General features: G+C 36.4%; 1 protein-coding gene across 3 annotated transcripts in view; it reads left to right on the plus strand.

Moving 5' to 3' along the window:
• The window catches only part of pdxdc1 (pyridoxal-dependent decarboxylase domain containing 1), a 74,026-nt gene that overhangs the window by 42,371 nt on the left and 15,340 nt on the right, over positions 1-16,315 (plus strand). For all 3 annotated transcript variants that reach the window (XM_072268832.1, XM_072268829.1, XM_072268831.1), the window contains 6 exons: positions 224-308; positions 1,463-1,511; positions 2,014-2,115; positions 2,382-2,507; positions 8,194-8,244; positions 13,717-13,780. In XM_072268832.1, coding sequence (XP_072124933.1) covers positions 224-308; positions 1,463-1,511; positions 2,014-2,115; positions 2,382-2,507; positions 8,194-8,244; positions 13,717-13,780 — 477 coding nt within the window. The remainder of the gene's footprint in view (positions 1-223; positions 309-1,462; positions 1,512-2,013; positions 2,116-2,381; positions 2,508-8,193; positions 8,245-13,716; positions 13,781-16,315) is intronic.

Genomic DNA, 16,315 nt, shown 5'->3' on the forward strand with positions numbered 1-16,315 from the left:
TGCAACACTGATACGATTATCAGCTCTAGGATCTAGAATTTAAAAACAGAGAGCCTTTATTTCAATTTATTCCCACTAACACAAAAGCCTATTAAACAGGAAGGTTTTGTACTTATTTTAAAGTTAGTACCTCCACTGAGATCCGCTGCAGGCACAGCTATTGGAGATCTATTTGAACTGTTATTTTTAATAACATGCAGTTTTTAAAAACTTTTTATTTTAGGCACACCAGGTGCAGGACATACAGATAAACTTGTGCGATTGAAGGAGCTCTGCAGTCAGTACAAGATGTGGCTGCATGTAGAAGGGTAAGAATAAGTACCTCTAGAAAGTCCCTGCTGAATTTAATGTGACTCCTTAACTAAATAATGTTCTTGTTCCATGAAAACACATACTATATTGTTATTACATACAGGTAGGAAAGTACTTAAATGATTGGAGGTTTACTGTCCTTAATCAAGTTGATGTGTCACAATGACATCAAATAGGAAGAATATATTAATCTGCACTAGAGGCAGATAGAATGATAGTACTCTATTAAGTGCATATTTGTAACTAATATGATTGTAGAACAAAATAAGGCACAGGAGGAAGCCATAAAGTTTTTTGGAAGTCACCACATCATTCTGATTGCCTTTGTCACCCTCTGTTATCTGATTTTTTTTAAAATCAAATCCGGCTGGTTAAATAGCATTTTTAACTTTTCACAAGTTTGTATGGTAATCTTTTCTTCCCAAAAGTTAGTCTCATTACATGTCTGATCCTAATATTGCTGCAAGTACTGATCCAACACTCTTTTTGAAAGCCACAATTGAATCCACCTCCAGTCGTGCTGTCCGGCATTACATTCCAGATACCTACCACTTTTGATGATACCACTTTTTTTGCCACCCACTATAAATCTGCATGCTTTAGCTCCCGATCCTTTTATCAATAGGAACTGTTTCTCTCTTTCTACCTTCTCTAGGCCCCTTTATTTCCCCCCACCCCCCAATATCTCTAACAAATAGTTTCTCAACATTTCCAGTCTAACAAGTATCATATTATCTTTCACCATAATCTAGCCTTTTCATTATCCTCCTTACTATACCTATAGGTTCAAGCATTGTTTGAAAGTTTTGTAATACTCAAATGGACTCGCCGCACTAACCCAAGGAACATTACCATAAACTTTGGCTTCGCTTTCTGTTTTTGAAACAATTCCTTACCTATCATGTTAATCTCCCTTTTATTCAATTTGTTTGTCTTGTTAGCAAAAGTATAATGTATCTTATACAACTCCTTTTGGAAATTCACAAACAGCACATCAGTCAAGTTGCTTCATCACCTTCTGTTACTGATCAAAAATTTTAAATTGAGCTGGTTAAGTAACACTTAGCCTTTCTCAAATCTCCTCAAAAGCTTTCACTAATCTCTGGTGTATAGCTGAAATCATTTTTATTTTTTTGTTTTTGTATTGCAGTGTTAATTTGGCCACATTGACACTTGGTTATGTTTCTTCATCTGTACTGGTTAGTATCATTTTCAGTTGTGATGTACATCTAAGTTAATGCATTTTTGAAATTCATATGATCTTTAAAGGCTCTTAGAACTTGAATTATTCTGTTATGTACTAGTATTCATTCCAAAACAATGTGGAAGGCAAATACTATACAATTCACACAAAATGTTTGAGGAACTCGGCAAGCCAGGCAGCAATCTATGGAGGAGAATAAACAGTTGATGTTTCTGACTGAGACCCTTCATCGGGTCTGGAAAGGAAGGGAGCAGAAGACAGAATGTGGGAGGAGGGAAAGTAGTAGAAACTAGCAGGTGATAGGTTGGGGAGGTTTAAGGCAAATAGTGTATTACTTTTAGAAAGCTTTGAGACCAAGTATTGTTTTAAATTATGAAATGAGTCCTCAATGTATGACTTTACTTTTTTACATGGATTTGTTAGGGTTTATTAATTAAATTAATTGAATATTGCATTAGACTGTGTTCAGTGCCGGTTTTGACTCTCTCTTTTTGTAGGCTGCAACTAAGTGTGACAGCGTGACCTTGACTTTAGGACCCTGGTTGGGTCTCCCTGCTGTGCCTGCAGTGACATTATATAGACATGAGGATCCCTCACTGGTGAGTAGTTGCTATATTGACTAATAGGTGGGGGGGAGGGGGAGAGAGTTAAGAATTTATGCATGGAATCTAATTCATATTCTGAAATAAGTAGTAACTTAATATTTATAGTCATAAATATTTGCATCGTTTTCGACTTAAAATCCAGTAAAAGAATTCCAAGCTATTACAAGTAAAAATTTCTAGAAGAAGCTAGTACAGTCCAAATTTAAAAGATTATTCAAAGTTTTTGAATTTTAGAATATGTCCTGTACTTTTTATTTTAGTCTTTAGCTGCAGGCCTCACCACAAGTCAACCAGTTGAGAAACTTCGAGCTTTGCCTCTCTGGCTGTCTCTGCAATACTTGGGACACGATGGAATAGTTGACAGAATCAAGTTTGCTTCTCAGTTGGTAAGTGTTAACTTTGATTTCTGTTATTTTATTCCTATTGATTTTATCTGTGCTGTTTATCCGAAGAGTGGTATTTCAGATCTGCTAAAATGAAAACTAATAATTGTTATAAATCTGTGCATCGTCTTTTGGATGATAAGAATTAGTGTTTGAATCATAGTTGTAGAATCATACAGTGTGAAAACAGGCCCTACAGCCCTACTCGATGATGGTGACTGAATTGCCCAACAAACTTCACCCCTCTGTGATCTCTGCTACCCTCCAACTCTCAACCATGTCCACTGCCTTCCATCTGTGATCTCTGCTGCCCTCCGACTCTTCCTGAAGCCATCTTGCATTCCTGTTGAGTTTCATATTGTCAGTAAGCTTGAATTACACATTCAGTACCCTCATCTAAATTTATTTTCAATAGAAAGGACAAGACCTAAACACTGCTTATTGAATGCCTCTGTAGTCGCAGTCTCCCATGCAGAAAAGATTATTCCTTCTGTGTATGTTAGCATTCTCTCTGTACATGATATTATATTGCCCCCCCCAAACCCATGAAGTCTATTTTTGCATCGTAATCCCTTGGCACTTTATTGAAAACTTGAAAATCCGAATGCATGAAGTTTACTTGCTGAGGGTGGGTAAAGATTATGGTGATCTATCCTTAAATAGAATTCACCCAATCATTATATTGTTATTACACTGTTTATAATTTATTTTCTTCCTGTAATTTGTAAGCTTATCTAAGAACTTGAGGACAAATGAGAATATTAAGTGGTGTTTTAAGAGGATGTGTAAATGGAAAAGCAGAGTTTGACTTATGTGGAACATAGGTTAGAAAGACATGATGTGAAACAGTCTAATCATTAGCTGAGGCTTATCTGTCAACACAGTCAGATCAAAATGTTGACAACCTAACTAGTAATGAGATATTGAACCTAGGTATTATGCTATACTTGACATTTTATATACCTTTGTCTTTCTTTAGCTTTTATATTTTCGTGCAAGATGTGTAAATGCAAAATTATTACTTAAGATCTCTGAAGGAAAAGTGGAAATCTGAAATAAAAATGTTGTAAATGCTTCCTAACTGCAGTTTGAACTTATTGAGTCTAGAAAGCTCTAATTGGACTTGTTTGAAGATGAGATGTTCTCCTTGAGCTTCATTGGCAGTATGGGAGCAGTAGGTGGTAGAGTAGAAAGATTACTGATGAAGTGAGACAGTTAAAATGTCTGTGAGTAGAAACTTTTGGTTTTGCCTGGCAAATGAATAGTGATGTTCTGCAAAAATCACATAATTTGCTTTTGCTCCGCAATAAAAAAGAAACCGTGGTGAGAAGTGAGTATGTCACGCTAAGTTGAAAGCAGCACAAGCAAGCAGCTTCTTCATATGAACAAAGTATTTGGGATGCTGAACAGTGAAGGGATAAAACAGTGGGCAGGGAAAAGGAAGAGTGAAGCAGAGCATCTCGGAAAGAGCAGTCTGTTTGGATTGTTGTTTTGAAGAAAGGTTGATGTGTCCATTGGTGAAATCCAATCAGAAGTATTGAGATTAACGTTCATTTTATTGTCAAAGTACGCGTGTTCAATGAAACTCTGATATTCAACTTCTCCAGATAGCCATGAAATACAGAAAAACCATGGGAGTTGTTGAGAAAAAAGAGATCCATTCTCCCCCCCCCCGCACGAAAAGGAAAAGGAAACAAAATTTGCAAACTCCAAACCACCCCCCCACCCCCGCTCCCTCATACAAAAAACTTAACAGATCGTCCACATGGAAAACAGCAGCTGGAACATAAAAAAAACCTCAAGCCCCCAACCCTCATTCACAAAAGAACAGCAACAATAACATCAAAGCCCCCAACCTCCTCCCTCCCTCGCACAAAATAACAGCAACAATAGCATCAGAGCCCCTAACTCCTCCTCTCACACACACAAAATTAACAGATTACCCACAGAGGAAAAACACCAACAAGAACATCAACCCCAAGTCCCCAACTCCTTCCGCGCAAAAGAAGTTCTATGTCGCCCACCCGCCAATCAGCAACAAGAAAGAAAACATCAAAAACTGAAAGAGACCTATGCAAAGTACAGTCCAATAATCACATAAATCTCAGAATTTTGAAAACAACCTCCTGTTAGCATGGAGGAGAGGAGCTGCATGAATTCGGACCTTCTGTGAAGGGTAATCACCATGCCAAGTCTGAATGCCACCAACCTGGCTACCAACCACTATTAACCCCATGGCCTCTGTGGAGAGCAACCACTGACCTCTTCCACAGTCATCTCAATGTGTTGAATGTGAAGTTAGATGGAATAAAGAACAAAGGGGAAACAAAGTATTTTCTGTGTCTTCATGCTAACATTCATCCAACAAGGGCACCTGTATCCCTTTGCATCAGAGCCCTGTGGTCTCTCAACATTTAGCTAAGTAGCTTTATTTTTCCTAACAAAAATGGTGAATTTTACACATTTTGTTTCATTCTATAAGATCTTTGCCCATCGATTTAATCTGTCTATGCCACTCTGCAGCTACCTTATGTTCTCTTTTCCGTGTGTCATCAACAAATTGAATAACATTTCCTTGAGTCTTTCCATCCAAGTTGAGCCCCAGCACCTATGCCTACGGCACACCTCTTGTTCCATCTTGGCAGCCGGTAAAATATCAATTTATGTCTACTCTTGTTTCTACCCAGTAAATCTGTCTCTTAAGTTTTTAATGGGCTTCGGTTCACATGTTGGTAAAGGATAGTGAGGACTGCTGAGGACCATTAGGGTCTCTCTTTCAGCCATTATAGATAATTATCAGGAGTGCTGGGCATGCAGGGCCCTTAGCATTGTCAATGATCCCTTCCATTTGTCGAACAATTACCTTGACCCCCTACCATCAGGCAGGAGGTACCATGGCATTGGGACAAGAACTGTTAGGATAAGAAACAGCTTCTCCCCCCAGGCTGCAAGTCTTTTGAACTCCCTGCCACCACCCACGTTTCATCACATATGAAGCCCCTTTAGTGTTATATTGTTTACTTTTTAACTTGTCTATGCACCTTATTTGTTAATTTATTTGCGGTCATCTTACTTAGTTATGTGTGTGAGTTATATGTATTGTTGTGCACCTTGGTCTGGAGGAATGTTGTCTTGTTTGGCAGTGTATGTGTGCATGGTTGAATGACAACTTGTACTCTAGTAGATAACTTGTTCCCTTTACAATATGTATAGACGTGTCCATGTTTTGAACCATACTTCAAAAAAGCAGTTAATAGTGATTTTTATTAATACTTGCATCAAAAAAAGATTAGCTGCTTTTTTTTCCCCTGTAAAATATAGTTGACTCAGCACCAATACTAGCTAGTGGACAGAACAGACTCAGTTTTAGGCATCCTTTCTAAACTTTTTTAGTAAACAGTGATTCAGCTACGTTGTATGGGTTGCACAGTTGGCTGTTCATTGGGTCAAACGGAAGAATCACATTCCATTTTACAGAAATATGATTCCTTTATAACCACATCTTTTCTGTTAGGAATTCTAACTCCTTTGTATTTGTGGAGGGGTGAAGAATATCTCACCATCTTTATTGTAACTTACTCTTGATGTATTGCACTGACATTTTAACCAAATACTCCGTGGGAAATAATTAAAAGTAGTTGTATGGATCATTCGAAGTTCTAATTCACCTTCTAGATGTAACCATACTGAATGGGTGTGAGGAGTGATATTTGGAGCCTTGAAGATCAGTTATGGGAGTCGTACTCTTCTAATTTAAAATAATGCCTTGGAATCAAAAGCTCAAAGCAAAATTTTTAAACATGGATACCAATCTTGGAAAGAGGGAATTGAATCTGAAGGGAATACTAAAGTAGTACAACTTATTTGGAAAAATATATATAATTGAGTGAAAATGGATAAAATTTGATGGTGTTGCAGATCAAAAGGAAAGATGGAAATTTGAGTTAGTAAATGGTGAAATTGGGAGATGTTTTGGAGTAATGAGCATTAGTTTTAATGTATACACGTGTTAATGAAATAGCAACCAAAGCAAATTATTAGTAGACAAAATAATGCCCTTAATTATAGGAAATTTATTTATTTGAGAGAGAGACAATGTGGAGTGGGCCCTTCTAGTCTTTTAACCACCCCTGTCTTCATCTGCAGACTTGGCCAGAAAGCCATCATTTGGATAAAATTCCATCATCCAGATCATTGAGATATAACATAAAAAGAAGCTACCCCAACACCGACCCCTATGGCACACCACTTGCCACTGGCAGCCAACCAGAAAAAGCCCCCTGTATTCCTCCTTTTGCCTCTTGCCAATCAGCCAATCTTCCATTCATTCTAGTACCTTTCCTGTAATGCCATGGGCTCTTGTTAAGCAACCTCATGTGCAGCACCTTGTTAAAGGCTTCCTCAAGCAACATCCACTGGCTGTCCTTTGTCTGTCCTGCCTGTTATTTCTTCAAAGAATTCCAATAGATTTGTCAGCAAAGGTTCCCCTTAAGAAAACTATACTCTTTGACCTATTTTATCATGTCCCTCCAAGTACCCCAAAACCTCATCCTTAATAATAGACTCCAAAATCTTTCCAACCCCTGAAGTCTAGTCTGATGTTTGAATTGAACTCTGAACTCCATTGCCCCAAGCTGTAATAGCACAGTGCTACTCGTTACACTACCTTGAGCCAAATTGCACAGTGATCAGGTAAATTCTTGAGTATTATGTTCAGTTTTTAGTCACTGAATCTCAAGCAAACTTATAGGCCTTGATCAGGCAGAGGGATCACTGAGCTGGCCCAGGGTTCTTCATGTACTGTGGTTGTGAGGAAAATTACAAACTTGCTCTTTGCAGTTTCAAGGAAAGTTGGACATGGTAATTGTGGAACACTAAATTAGCTGAAGTAGGGCACCAGAGTAGCGTAGCGATTAGCACAATGCTGTTACATCTTTGAGGCGTTGGAGTTCAATTCTGATATCAAGTGCTGGAGTTTGTATATCCTTGTATGAACATGTGGGTTTCCTCTGGTGCTCCAGTTTCTTCTCACAGTCCAAAGACGTACTAGTTTGCAGTTTAATTGGTCATTGTTAATTTTCCTGTAATTAGACTAGCATTAAATCAATGGGTTGCTGGCAGGCTGGCTAAGGGCTGGAATGGCCTATTCCATGCTGTATATTTACCTAAATAAAGAAAGAAACAGACTTAAATAAGTGATTGACAAACTTAGTTCCTGTATCAGGATTTTCCTCTTCCTTGGAGCACAATGGAATTCAGAATAGAGGGGTTAGAAATAGTTAAATTCATTGATGTAATCATTTTCTGTTCTTGTAGATAAACTGTGGTAGAAATGATTACCTTGTGATAGGAATTTTGCTGAGCATTTGTGTATAGTAAGGAATATGCTTTCTATTTCATTCAGAACCATTTTGTGTTTTTTTTTGGCTGTACTAAATTAGCACTCCTGAAGTGCAAGTAGAGAACTCTTTTGTTTATCTTGTACTGCCTTCAGAATGTATCTTATTAATATCAATTGGTTTGGACCCACTCTGGTTAAAGTGTTTAAATAATTTATCAACACCCAAGGTTAAAACGGTGTTGTTTGAATGAGGCATTGAAGGATTTTCCCTTTGTATAAAGGAGCAAAATTTGTTGGTGAAATTGGGGAAAAAATGAATGCAATAACCATTACATTTATCTTTTTCAGAGTCAAAGACTACTGGAAAACTTAAAAAAATTAAGTTCTATCAGAACCTCGGTATGTATTGTGTTTTTGTTTTTGGCACCATATATGATTGATTCAGTCAAAGTGCTGTGTCATTATTAGAAACAAACTTCCAGACAAGTAATAGTTCAAGAGTTTCTTTGGTTAATTATTAGTCCCTGTTGATACGGTAGATAAATGTAATTGCTTGCTACCTGTACTCTAGAAATTACATTTATTTTAAGCAAACACTTTTGCAGGATGTTATGTCAATGCAATTTTTCAACTTCTTGCCACTTATTTAATATCAAGCAGAAAAAAGGTTCTCTATATCAGTGCGTTCAGCTTTGCAAACCAATATTTCCCTGCACCTGATTTGATTTGATTCCACTTTAAAGTATTGAGTTAGTTGACATTTACTTACATTTAAAATTTCAGGTAACAAACAGCTAATAATAAATCCATTTTGCTGAGTAATAAATTAATGCAAATTGAATGGTCTTGTATTTGTAATACCTATTTTTTAAAATTCAGAATATATTGAGCAAATCTGTCAACTCTATTTCTACAATATAGCCAAGAAAAACTTATGCTGCATAGTGTGTAAACACCATAATTATTTTTCTGAATGCTTTGCAAAGAAAGTGCATGAATGTTCTGCTTTTTGCGTTGTATACCTTGACATTTATGGATGTGGTTTTAATCTTCTGTTTAAGCCTTTAGATGGGAACACATAGCACATGGAAGTTGCAAGGCTGTGTAGAAATAGTATCACCAGAAAATTAGCTCCTGAAGTTAGGAGTGTTGCTGTATCAGGAGATGTTGTGGGTTAAGAACTTGCTTGTCAGGAATATAGATGAAGAGAGTTGCTTAAGTAGCTAGGTGTAAATGGGTTGAAGTTTGGGGATCACCACGTGCATATTAGAACAACTGCTAATGACAAGAAGTACAAATACATCGCTACCATGGTGAGGCAGGATCGGGAATTGTTAATGTTGCAAAGAATAATACATGCAAGTGATAGAAAGAATATAGGAGTAGAGTTTCAGCCCAAGATCAAATTGGTAAAAGAGATTGCAGAAGGTTGACTTCAGCTTTAAGTAGACAATGTAATTTGAGCAAGGTTATGAAGTTAGTGGGAGAAACTAAAGGTGAAACATGGTGTGCTATTTACTTCTTTGCTTGTTGCTTAATTTATTCATTATCAAAGTTTTCTCTTTTGTATATTGGAAAGGGCTTTTCATTCCATCTCTCCCTGCGCATCTCTCTCGGTGCACCTCTGCCTGTCCTGCTCTGCCGGATGGTCCCTGGTGAAGAGAATTAGCTGCTTTATCAAAAGAAAATCTAGAATTTTGGTGTATACGTATTTTGGTTAAAGCACACGCACTGACGTCAAAACTGTTTGATTATTTGGCCACTGATCGTGCATTCAGATGTAATTATTGTAGTAGTCTGTGAATTATCTTCTATTTATAATGTTTAATGTTTTGTAATAAAGCTGGTCTCACTAAATCATTTCAGGAAATAATCACCAAACCCAAGGAAATGGTATTTACTGGAAAATCTGTAGGGAATATCTTGGGGGAGATTATTTTGGCAATAGTAGGTGGGATTAAAATATCACTAGCTAAACTGTTTTGACTTGCATCTAATTCTTTTTGAACTATTAATTATATGCTGTTAAAAGATGTAAAGTGACATGATCCATTCAAATTCCAACTTTCTAACTTCAGCTTTTTAGAATATTACTATCTACAGTATTAATAAATACAAATGTAATTATGTGTAGATGGCAGGGATTGGTTCATTGTACTTGTTGCAAGCTGCATGCAATGTAAGTCACTTTGCTGTAGGTTGCTTTTCAAAATGGCTGCTGATTGGAGTAATAATGTGAAGTTTTCCAGCAAAAGGAATATCTCCAGCTGCTGTTGCAGATAGCTTTTCAAAATGTTCACTCTAAAAATATTTCCTAAATTGAAATAGTCTAGATGATTAGATGAAATATTTCCTAGTTTGAATAGCTTAACCGAAAAAATGAAGGCAGATGAACCAAATTTAAAGTTGACTGTGAATCTGTTTTGGGAAAAATTGTTTTAAGGTTTCATAACATTAATTCTTTCACAATTTAAATGGTGATTGATTATGATGCTTCATCCAATCATACCAAATGGTTATTTGTGATCTATGCTGTATAGCCTTCTATCAGTACTACAAAAATATCCCCATTGAGGCATATAGATCCAAGTGTTTGTCATTGCAAGCATACATGAAATTTATATTCTGTAAATTCTATTTGAAAATGTTGTGGATTGTGAATGGATCATGTGCAAATAATTCCTATTGGCTGTTCTTTTGTATACTAATAGTACTTCGAATGCTCACTGTCAGACTGTTTACAAGTTGCTGTATATGCATGGCAAGTTATGCATGTAATGAAATGTTCATTTTATTTTGTTAGAGAAAATGGTGAAAAAATGTTTACTAATTGCATGGCAATGAAAGGCCTTTGACATATCAAAGAACATAATGAAAGCATGCTATTAAATACTTTATACAATAATGTAAACAACTACAGTGACAGGATGGGTAAAAGATCAAAATGTATTTAAAGCCTGTGTTAATCCTTTGCCTTCAGAGTCCTATCATATATTTAAGCATAAAGTTTCATATCTTGTCAGAAACTTATTAAAGTTGTTCACTTTTTAGCTTTTTAAAATTAATGTAAACATTGATTTTTAAGGCATACTTTTTTTTACACGAAAAGCTAATATTATAATCAAAACTTATAGATGTTTTGTCTGATGGCAAAGTTTTAAACAGTCTATTGCACCATTCATCAGATCTTTGCGGCAGTAGATTCAGACTCCATCCCAATTAAGAGTAGCTACAGTTAAGGTAGGGAACCTTATGGAATCCTGAAATTGTTCTCAGAATTGAAGTTGCTTGATCATCACAATTTTACTTCTGTGTTGTCTGTTGATGATTCTAAAGCTGCTGATGCTTATGTTTGGCTTTATTTTTTTTAATTATGTATCAGTTAGGTAAATATGTTGTTCATTCAATCCCAGTATATATCATCTGGAAACAGTACACTGCAAGGCCTTGTAATTTGGTAACTTTAATGTTAAATGGGATCATGACAGCAGTGATATTGTGTTAATAATAAAACGTTATTCCAGTAGGTAAAAAGAAATTACTGGACAAGATTTGTTGTTAATTTCCCAAACAAATAATCAAACATATACTGTAATTATCAGACAAGAATGGACACTTGAACTTGAACCACTATCATGTTGAGTTCCAAGAACTGAGCTAAAGTAAGGCAGGGTTAGTTTTGACAAGAACCAAAATACTAATATTCATGTTTGCCTTCCATACTTCTGTTTGGTTTGGCAATTGTACTGTAGGAACAACAGGTGTTCCTCCTGTAGCCGCAAGAAGCAAAGCTGGAATTTTGTGTATTATTGCCTGTTTATTCAAGTTTATTTAAACAAAAAAAATTGTAGACTTCTGAAGTTTGTTCCAGCTAATTCAAATTTAGACACTGCTTTACACTGCATTAACTACTTGCAAAGTTGCATCTCAGGTAGAAATTAGGACCGATGACTAAAGGATCATTTATAAATGTGGACTGTCAGAAATTATTGAAGAATGGATGAGAAAATACGTATTTTGGTGTGCTTGCAAGGGAAAGCGTGGAGAACAAAGTAATTGGAGTGGGAGCTTACAAGGAAAAGTTTTGGAACTTGGTCTAATGCAGGCAGGTGGGTGAGTAGAAAAGGAAGAATAGAGGAAGGTACGGAGATCCAAATGAGGATGTGGTTGTAATATATTCACTGGGAAAACTTGGAAGTTAGTGTGAGACAAGGGTTTGCCTTTACACAAGATGAAAATAAGATGATTTTGTTGTAAGTACCTTGCTTCTGGAAAACAGAAAAGGTAGAGATGAATCAAATCTAGTCATAATCAGAATGATTGAAGTAAGGAGTTGGAAATGAGTGATTTTGTTGATAATTTGCTTCTGGGCTATTTAGAATTCTAAGGTTTTGTAATCTTCTGATTTAGCCTGATTGGGTGTATAGAGAAGGAATTGAAATAGGTAATAAGATAGCAAAGGTGAAGTTTGGAAGTGAAAATAATGGCGGAGGATAAAATAATTACTTTGAACTTTATTTTAATATAGTTAATTTTATGTTAGTGAAACAATTTTTTTAATCAACAACACATTTTTCACTGCCTCATAGTTTCCTCTTTCCATCCAAGAGTCAAGTCCTAATTCTTGCTATATATTTTTCTTTCCTTGTCAAATTCCTTTCTGTTCCCTTCTCTTCTGAAGACGTTAATTCCTTGCTGGATGCCGCTCACCTATTAGTACTTCGTTCAGTTGGCCTTTCATGTCAGCCATGACGGTGAGTGCCAGCAGGATAATCAGTTGTTGGAAACATTGGTTTGATACTGTCTTCGCCTGAGGTCCATATAGCAGCATCCAGCAAAGGCTGCTGGATAACTGTCAGGAGACGAACATTTTGGCTAACCCTCTGAAAATTGAAAGCATTGAATCTCCCTGTATGAAATCTAATTTGGCTCAGCATCAAAGATCTAACTTCATAATCCCTTTCCTAATGTATTGGGAAATCCAGTGTTTTGCTATGCATTATTGTCCTTATCATTTTGTTGACTTTAAAAAAAAATCATTTTAATGTTCTGATTTGTCTGTTTTCCAATGCTGAACTGACCTAACCACAATTCCAGAACTGACACCCACATTCCTCCCTTGACTGGCTGAAAGTTGCTTTTAATGTGGTTCTTTCAAGAGTCATGTGTTAGGTTATTAGCAATGAACCTACACATCAGACAAGTGAGTTTCTTAAGTGTTGCATTTGCTCAGTGAAAGAACACTCTGAATGTGCTTATTTAATTGTTGACATTCAGTTATGTAGTTAATGCTGCAAGATTAATTCTGTTCAGTAAAATGGCAGAACATTTTGGATATCAGGGATCATGCATGGATGTTCTGTCTGTAATAAGGAAGTACAAAATAATATTGATTGCAGTATTTTTAAACTCTTAGGATGGAGCATGTGTATGTGGATCCCACTGCATCAGTCTTTATATTTTTAGTCTTTTAACCTTAAGAAAAATAACTCCTAAAATTAGAAAATGTCAAAGGCTTTTTATTACTACTTTTAGACCACATTTTGCAGTTTTGTGTTTGAAGTAAGGATTGAATTGGAACCAAAAGAGCATTTATGGTTAGAAATTGGTTTATGGGCTCTGTTCACCTGTTGCGCTGTGATCAAAGTGGAGTTCAGTGTTTTTAGAATCAGACTGCGAGAACAACCTTAAGTACCGGTTCTCTTTCAATATTAGTGGTTAGATTTTACCATAAAGATCATTGCAACTAATTGATAAATGATTTTGGTTTTAAAACTGTCCAATAATCATGTCCATAAACCAAATATTCAAATATTATTTCTTCTTGATATTGATGGGGGACTTAATGTTTCTTTTCTTTTTAATTACAAGGTTGAAGATGAACTGAATTCTCCAGTGGTAGTTTTCAGATTTGTCCAAGAACAGCTGAAATCTTGTAAGAAGCCTGAACAATTCATGCTTGGCAACTATTGTTTAGTTCATTAAATCTCTATTACCATCAGTCACTAAAATGTAGCATTTCATGCTTAAAATGGAATACTTATGTGTCAGTTAACTCACTTATTTCTGTATCAAGTTTCAAAACCTCTCTTTAGAACTTCAGCGCATAATTTAGTAGTAGTGAGGGATGGTGATCAATTTCTGTCTTTTGGGTGAAGTATTAAATCTCTCTGCCTCTTCACTTTCCACAGGATAAGTTATTATTATCATTGAATCTCCGTTGCTTACATGGGTAAATTTGTCTATTCTATGACAAGAGTGGGAGTCAGCTTCTGATTGTTGAGAGCTGTGCATTTTTAGGCATTGTACTGCTTTGGGGGAAATGTGACTATCTATTCAGATTGTAATGCCATGGATAGTCCAAGAAAAAATGAGATTGCGTGCATGGTCTCAGAAATGAGAATCTTGGATAATGATGACCTGTGAGCATTGGGTTGGTAGGGTGATAGTACCAGACAGAATACTAATTCAAGTGTAGATAGAAATAATTAAGTTTCAGCTTCTACCAGATCTTCAGGACACAAGAATACAAGAAAATCAGAGTAGAAAGAGGCCACCAGACCCCACCATTTAATGTGATTGTGGCTGTTTTGTGCTGACCTCAACTCCGGTTCTGTGTCAATTCTTCATACCTCTCTCCTTCTCAATCTAGCAAATATTTGTCCACCTCCACTTTAAATATTTCTAATGATCTAGTTTACACCACCTACAAAGAATTCTAGAGATTCACCGTCCTCCGCAAGAAGGAATTCCTAGATATGTCAGTTTTAAGTGATCAGTATCTTATCTTTCATTCATGCCCCTTGTTCAAGACTTACCCAGTAGTGAAAACTTATTGACATTTACCCTGTTAAGCCCTTTTAGGATCTTGTCTGTTTGATAAGGTCACTACTCATTCTTCTAAACTCTAAGGAATACAAGCTCAAACTCAACTGTTCAATCTTTTTTGGTTGCTGCTGTGTCATGTCATGAGGTCCCCCTTTCCGGTAGGTGCATGACTCCACTGAATTGTGCCCACTCCTTGCTAAGTTCATCTGCAGTACATTAGTTGTCACAAATACCATGCCTGCTGGAACAGAGAGCAGCTAAGAAAATCAGCACTTCACTTCAGGTGATTTGATTCTGACGGGGGGCGGGGGGTGGTGTTTATTGTGTCGATGATTGATATGAGTAAATCCAGCCTATTTATGGTTGCGTGCAATTTAATCCAACGAATTGAAAGATGGGCATCATTTCCAGTAATAAAATAGAATTCCTTGGACTAGTCAGTCCTTACATGCACTGTTATATTTATTCCAAATATCAGCAGTAGCTTTTCCACAATTTGAAAATAAATCAGTTGTAATCGAACACAGAACAGTACAGCACAGGAACAGACCCTTCAGTCCACATTGTTGTACTGAACCAAATAAATTAGTCATCAAATGGCCAACTAATGCCCTCTGCCTAAACAGTGTCCATATCCTTCTATTTTTCTCACTATGAGTGTCACTATTCATAACAAAGAAAATCACAAAATTAACATTTTGAAGTAGCCATCACCTTGCTCCCAAGAGCAAGAGGTGGTGTCAGGATCGATACTTACATTGGCTTCAGTTTAATAGTTGAAAGCAGCGGTAGGGTTTGTAGAAAAACTATAACAAATACTGTAGAAACAAAGAGAATTAACACCTCAGGTCAAAGGCACTACATCAAACTCTTCTTGCACCTGAAACATTGACCTTGGTTCTGTTTCCACAGATGCTGTCTGACCTGTTAAGGAATCTTTAATCATTTTCAGTTTTAATTCAGATTTCCAGCACTTGCAGTGCTTTTTTTAATTTGTAGTTGAATTTTATCTTCTTACAAATCTTTTATCTTCTGTGGGCAAGTTAAAAGCATTTTTCTGAGTATTGGAAAAGAATGCCTGAAAAGCTGCCTTTGTGGTGCTCATTCCTTAAACTCCTTGTTTTCCATGACCTATCAACTCACTTGAAAATTTACCAATGAATCTCTTTCCATTGCCTTTAAAGGGAGTAGATTCAATATCACTATAATTCATTCTGAAATCAAATTTCTCGTTGAAATTGCTAATGGTCATCAAAAAGTGCTGAAGGTGATCAGTGGATTTGGCACCATTCAAGGAGCGAGTGAAAGAGAGTAACTGCTGGAGTTAAAGCCTTTTCATTAGGAATAGGAAACAGACTTTGAGGGCAAGAGAGAACAAAAGAAATGGTATGTGATGGTATGGAATACAAGCGTACATGTAAGGAAAGTACTGTGGATCTTGGAAATGCTGGTCCTCTGGAAAATATTGCTGTCAGGGCTCAATTCAATAATGTGCCCAATCAGGTGTTGATATGTTTTTCTGCAAGCTTACATTGACTTTTCTTAGAACAATGTACAAGGGCAAAGACAAAAAGAAATCAAGTGACAAGCAACTGTAAGCTCGGAATTGCCCTTGCAGATCTTTTTTTAATGTATACAATGC

The sequence above is a fragment of the Mobula birostris genome, chromosome 9 (genome assembly GCF_030028105.1).
Source record: "Mobula birostris isolate sMobBir1 chromosome 9, sMobBir1.hap1, whole genome shotgun sequence".
NCBI lineage: Eukaryota > Metazoa > Chordata > Chondrichthyes > Myliobatiformes > Myliobatidae > Mobula > Mobula birostris.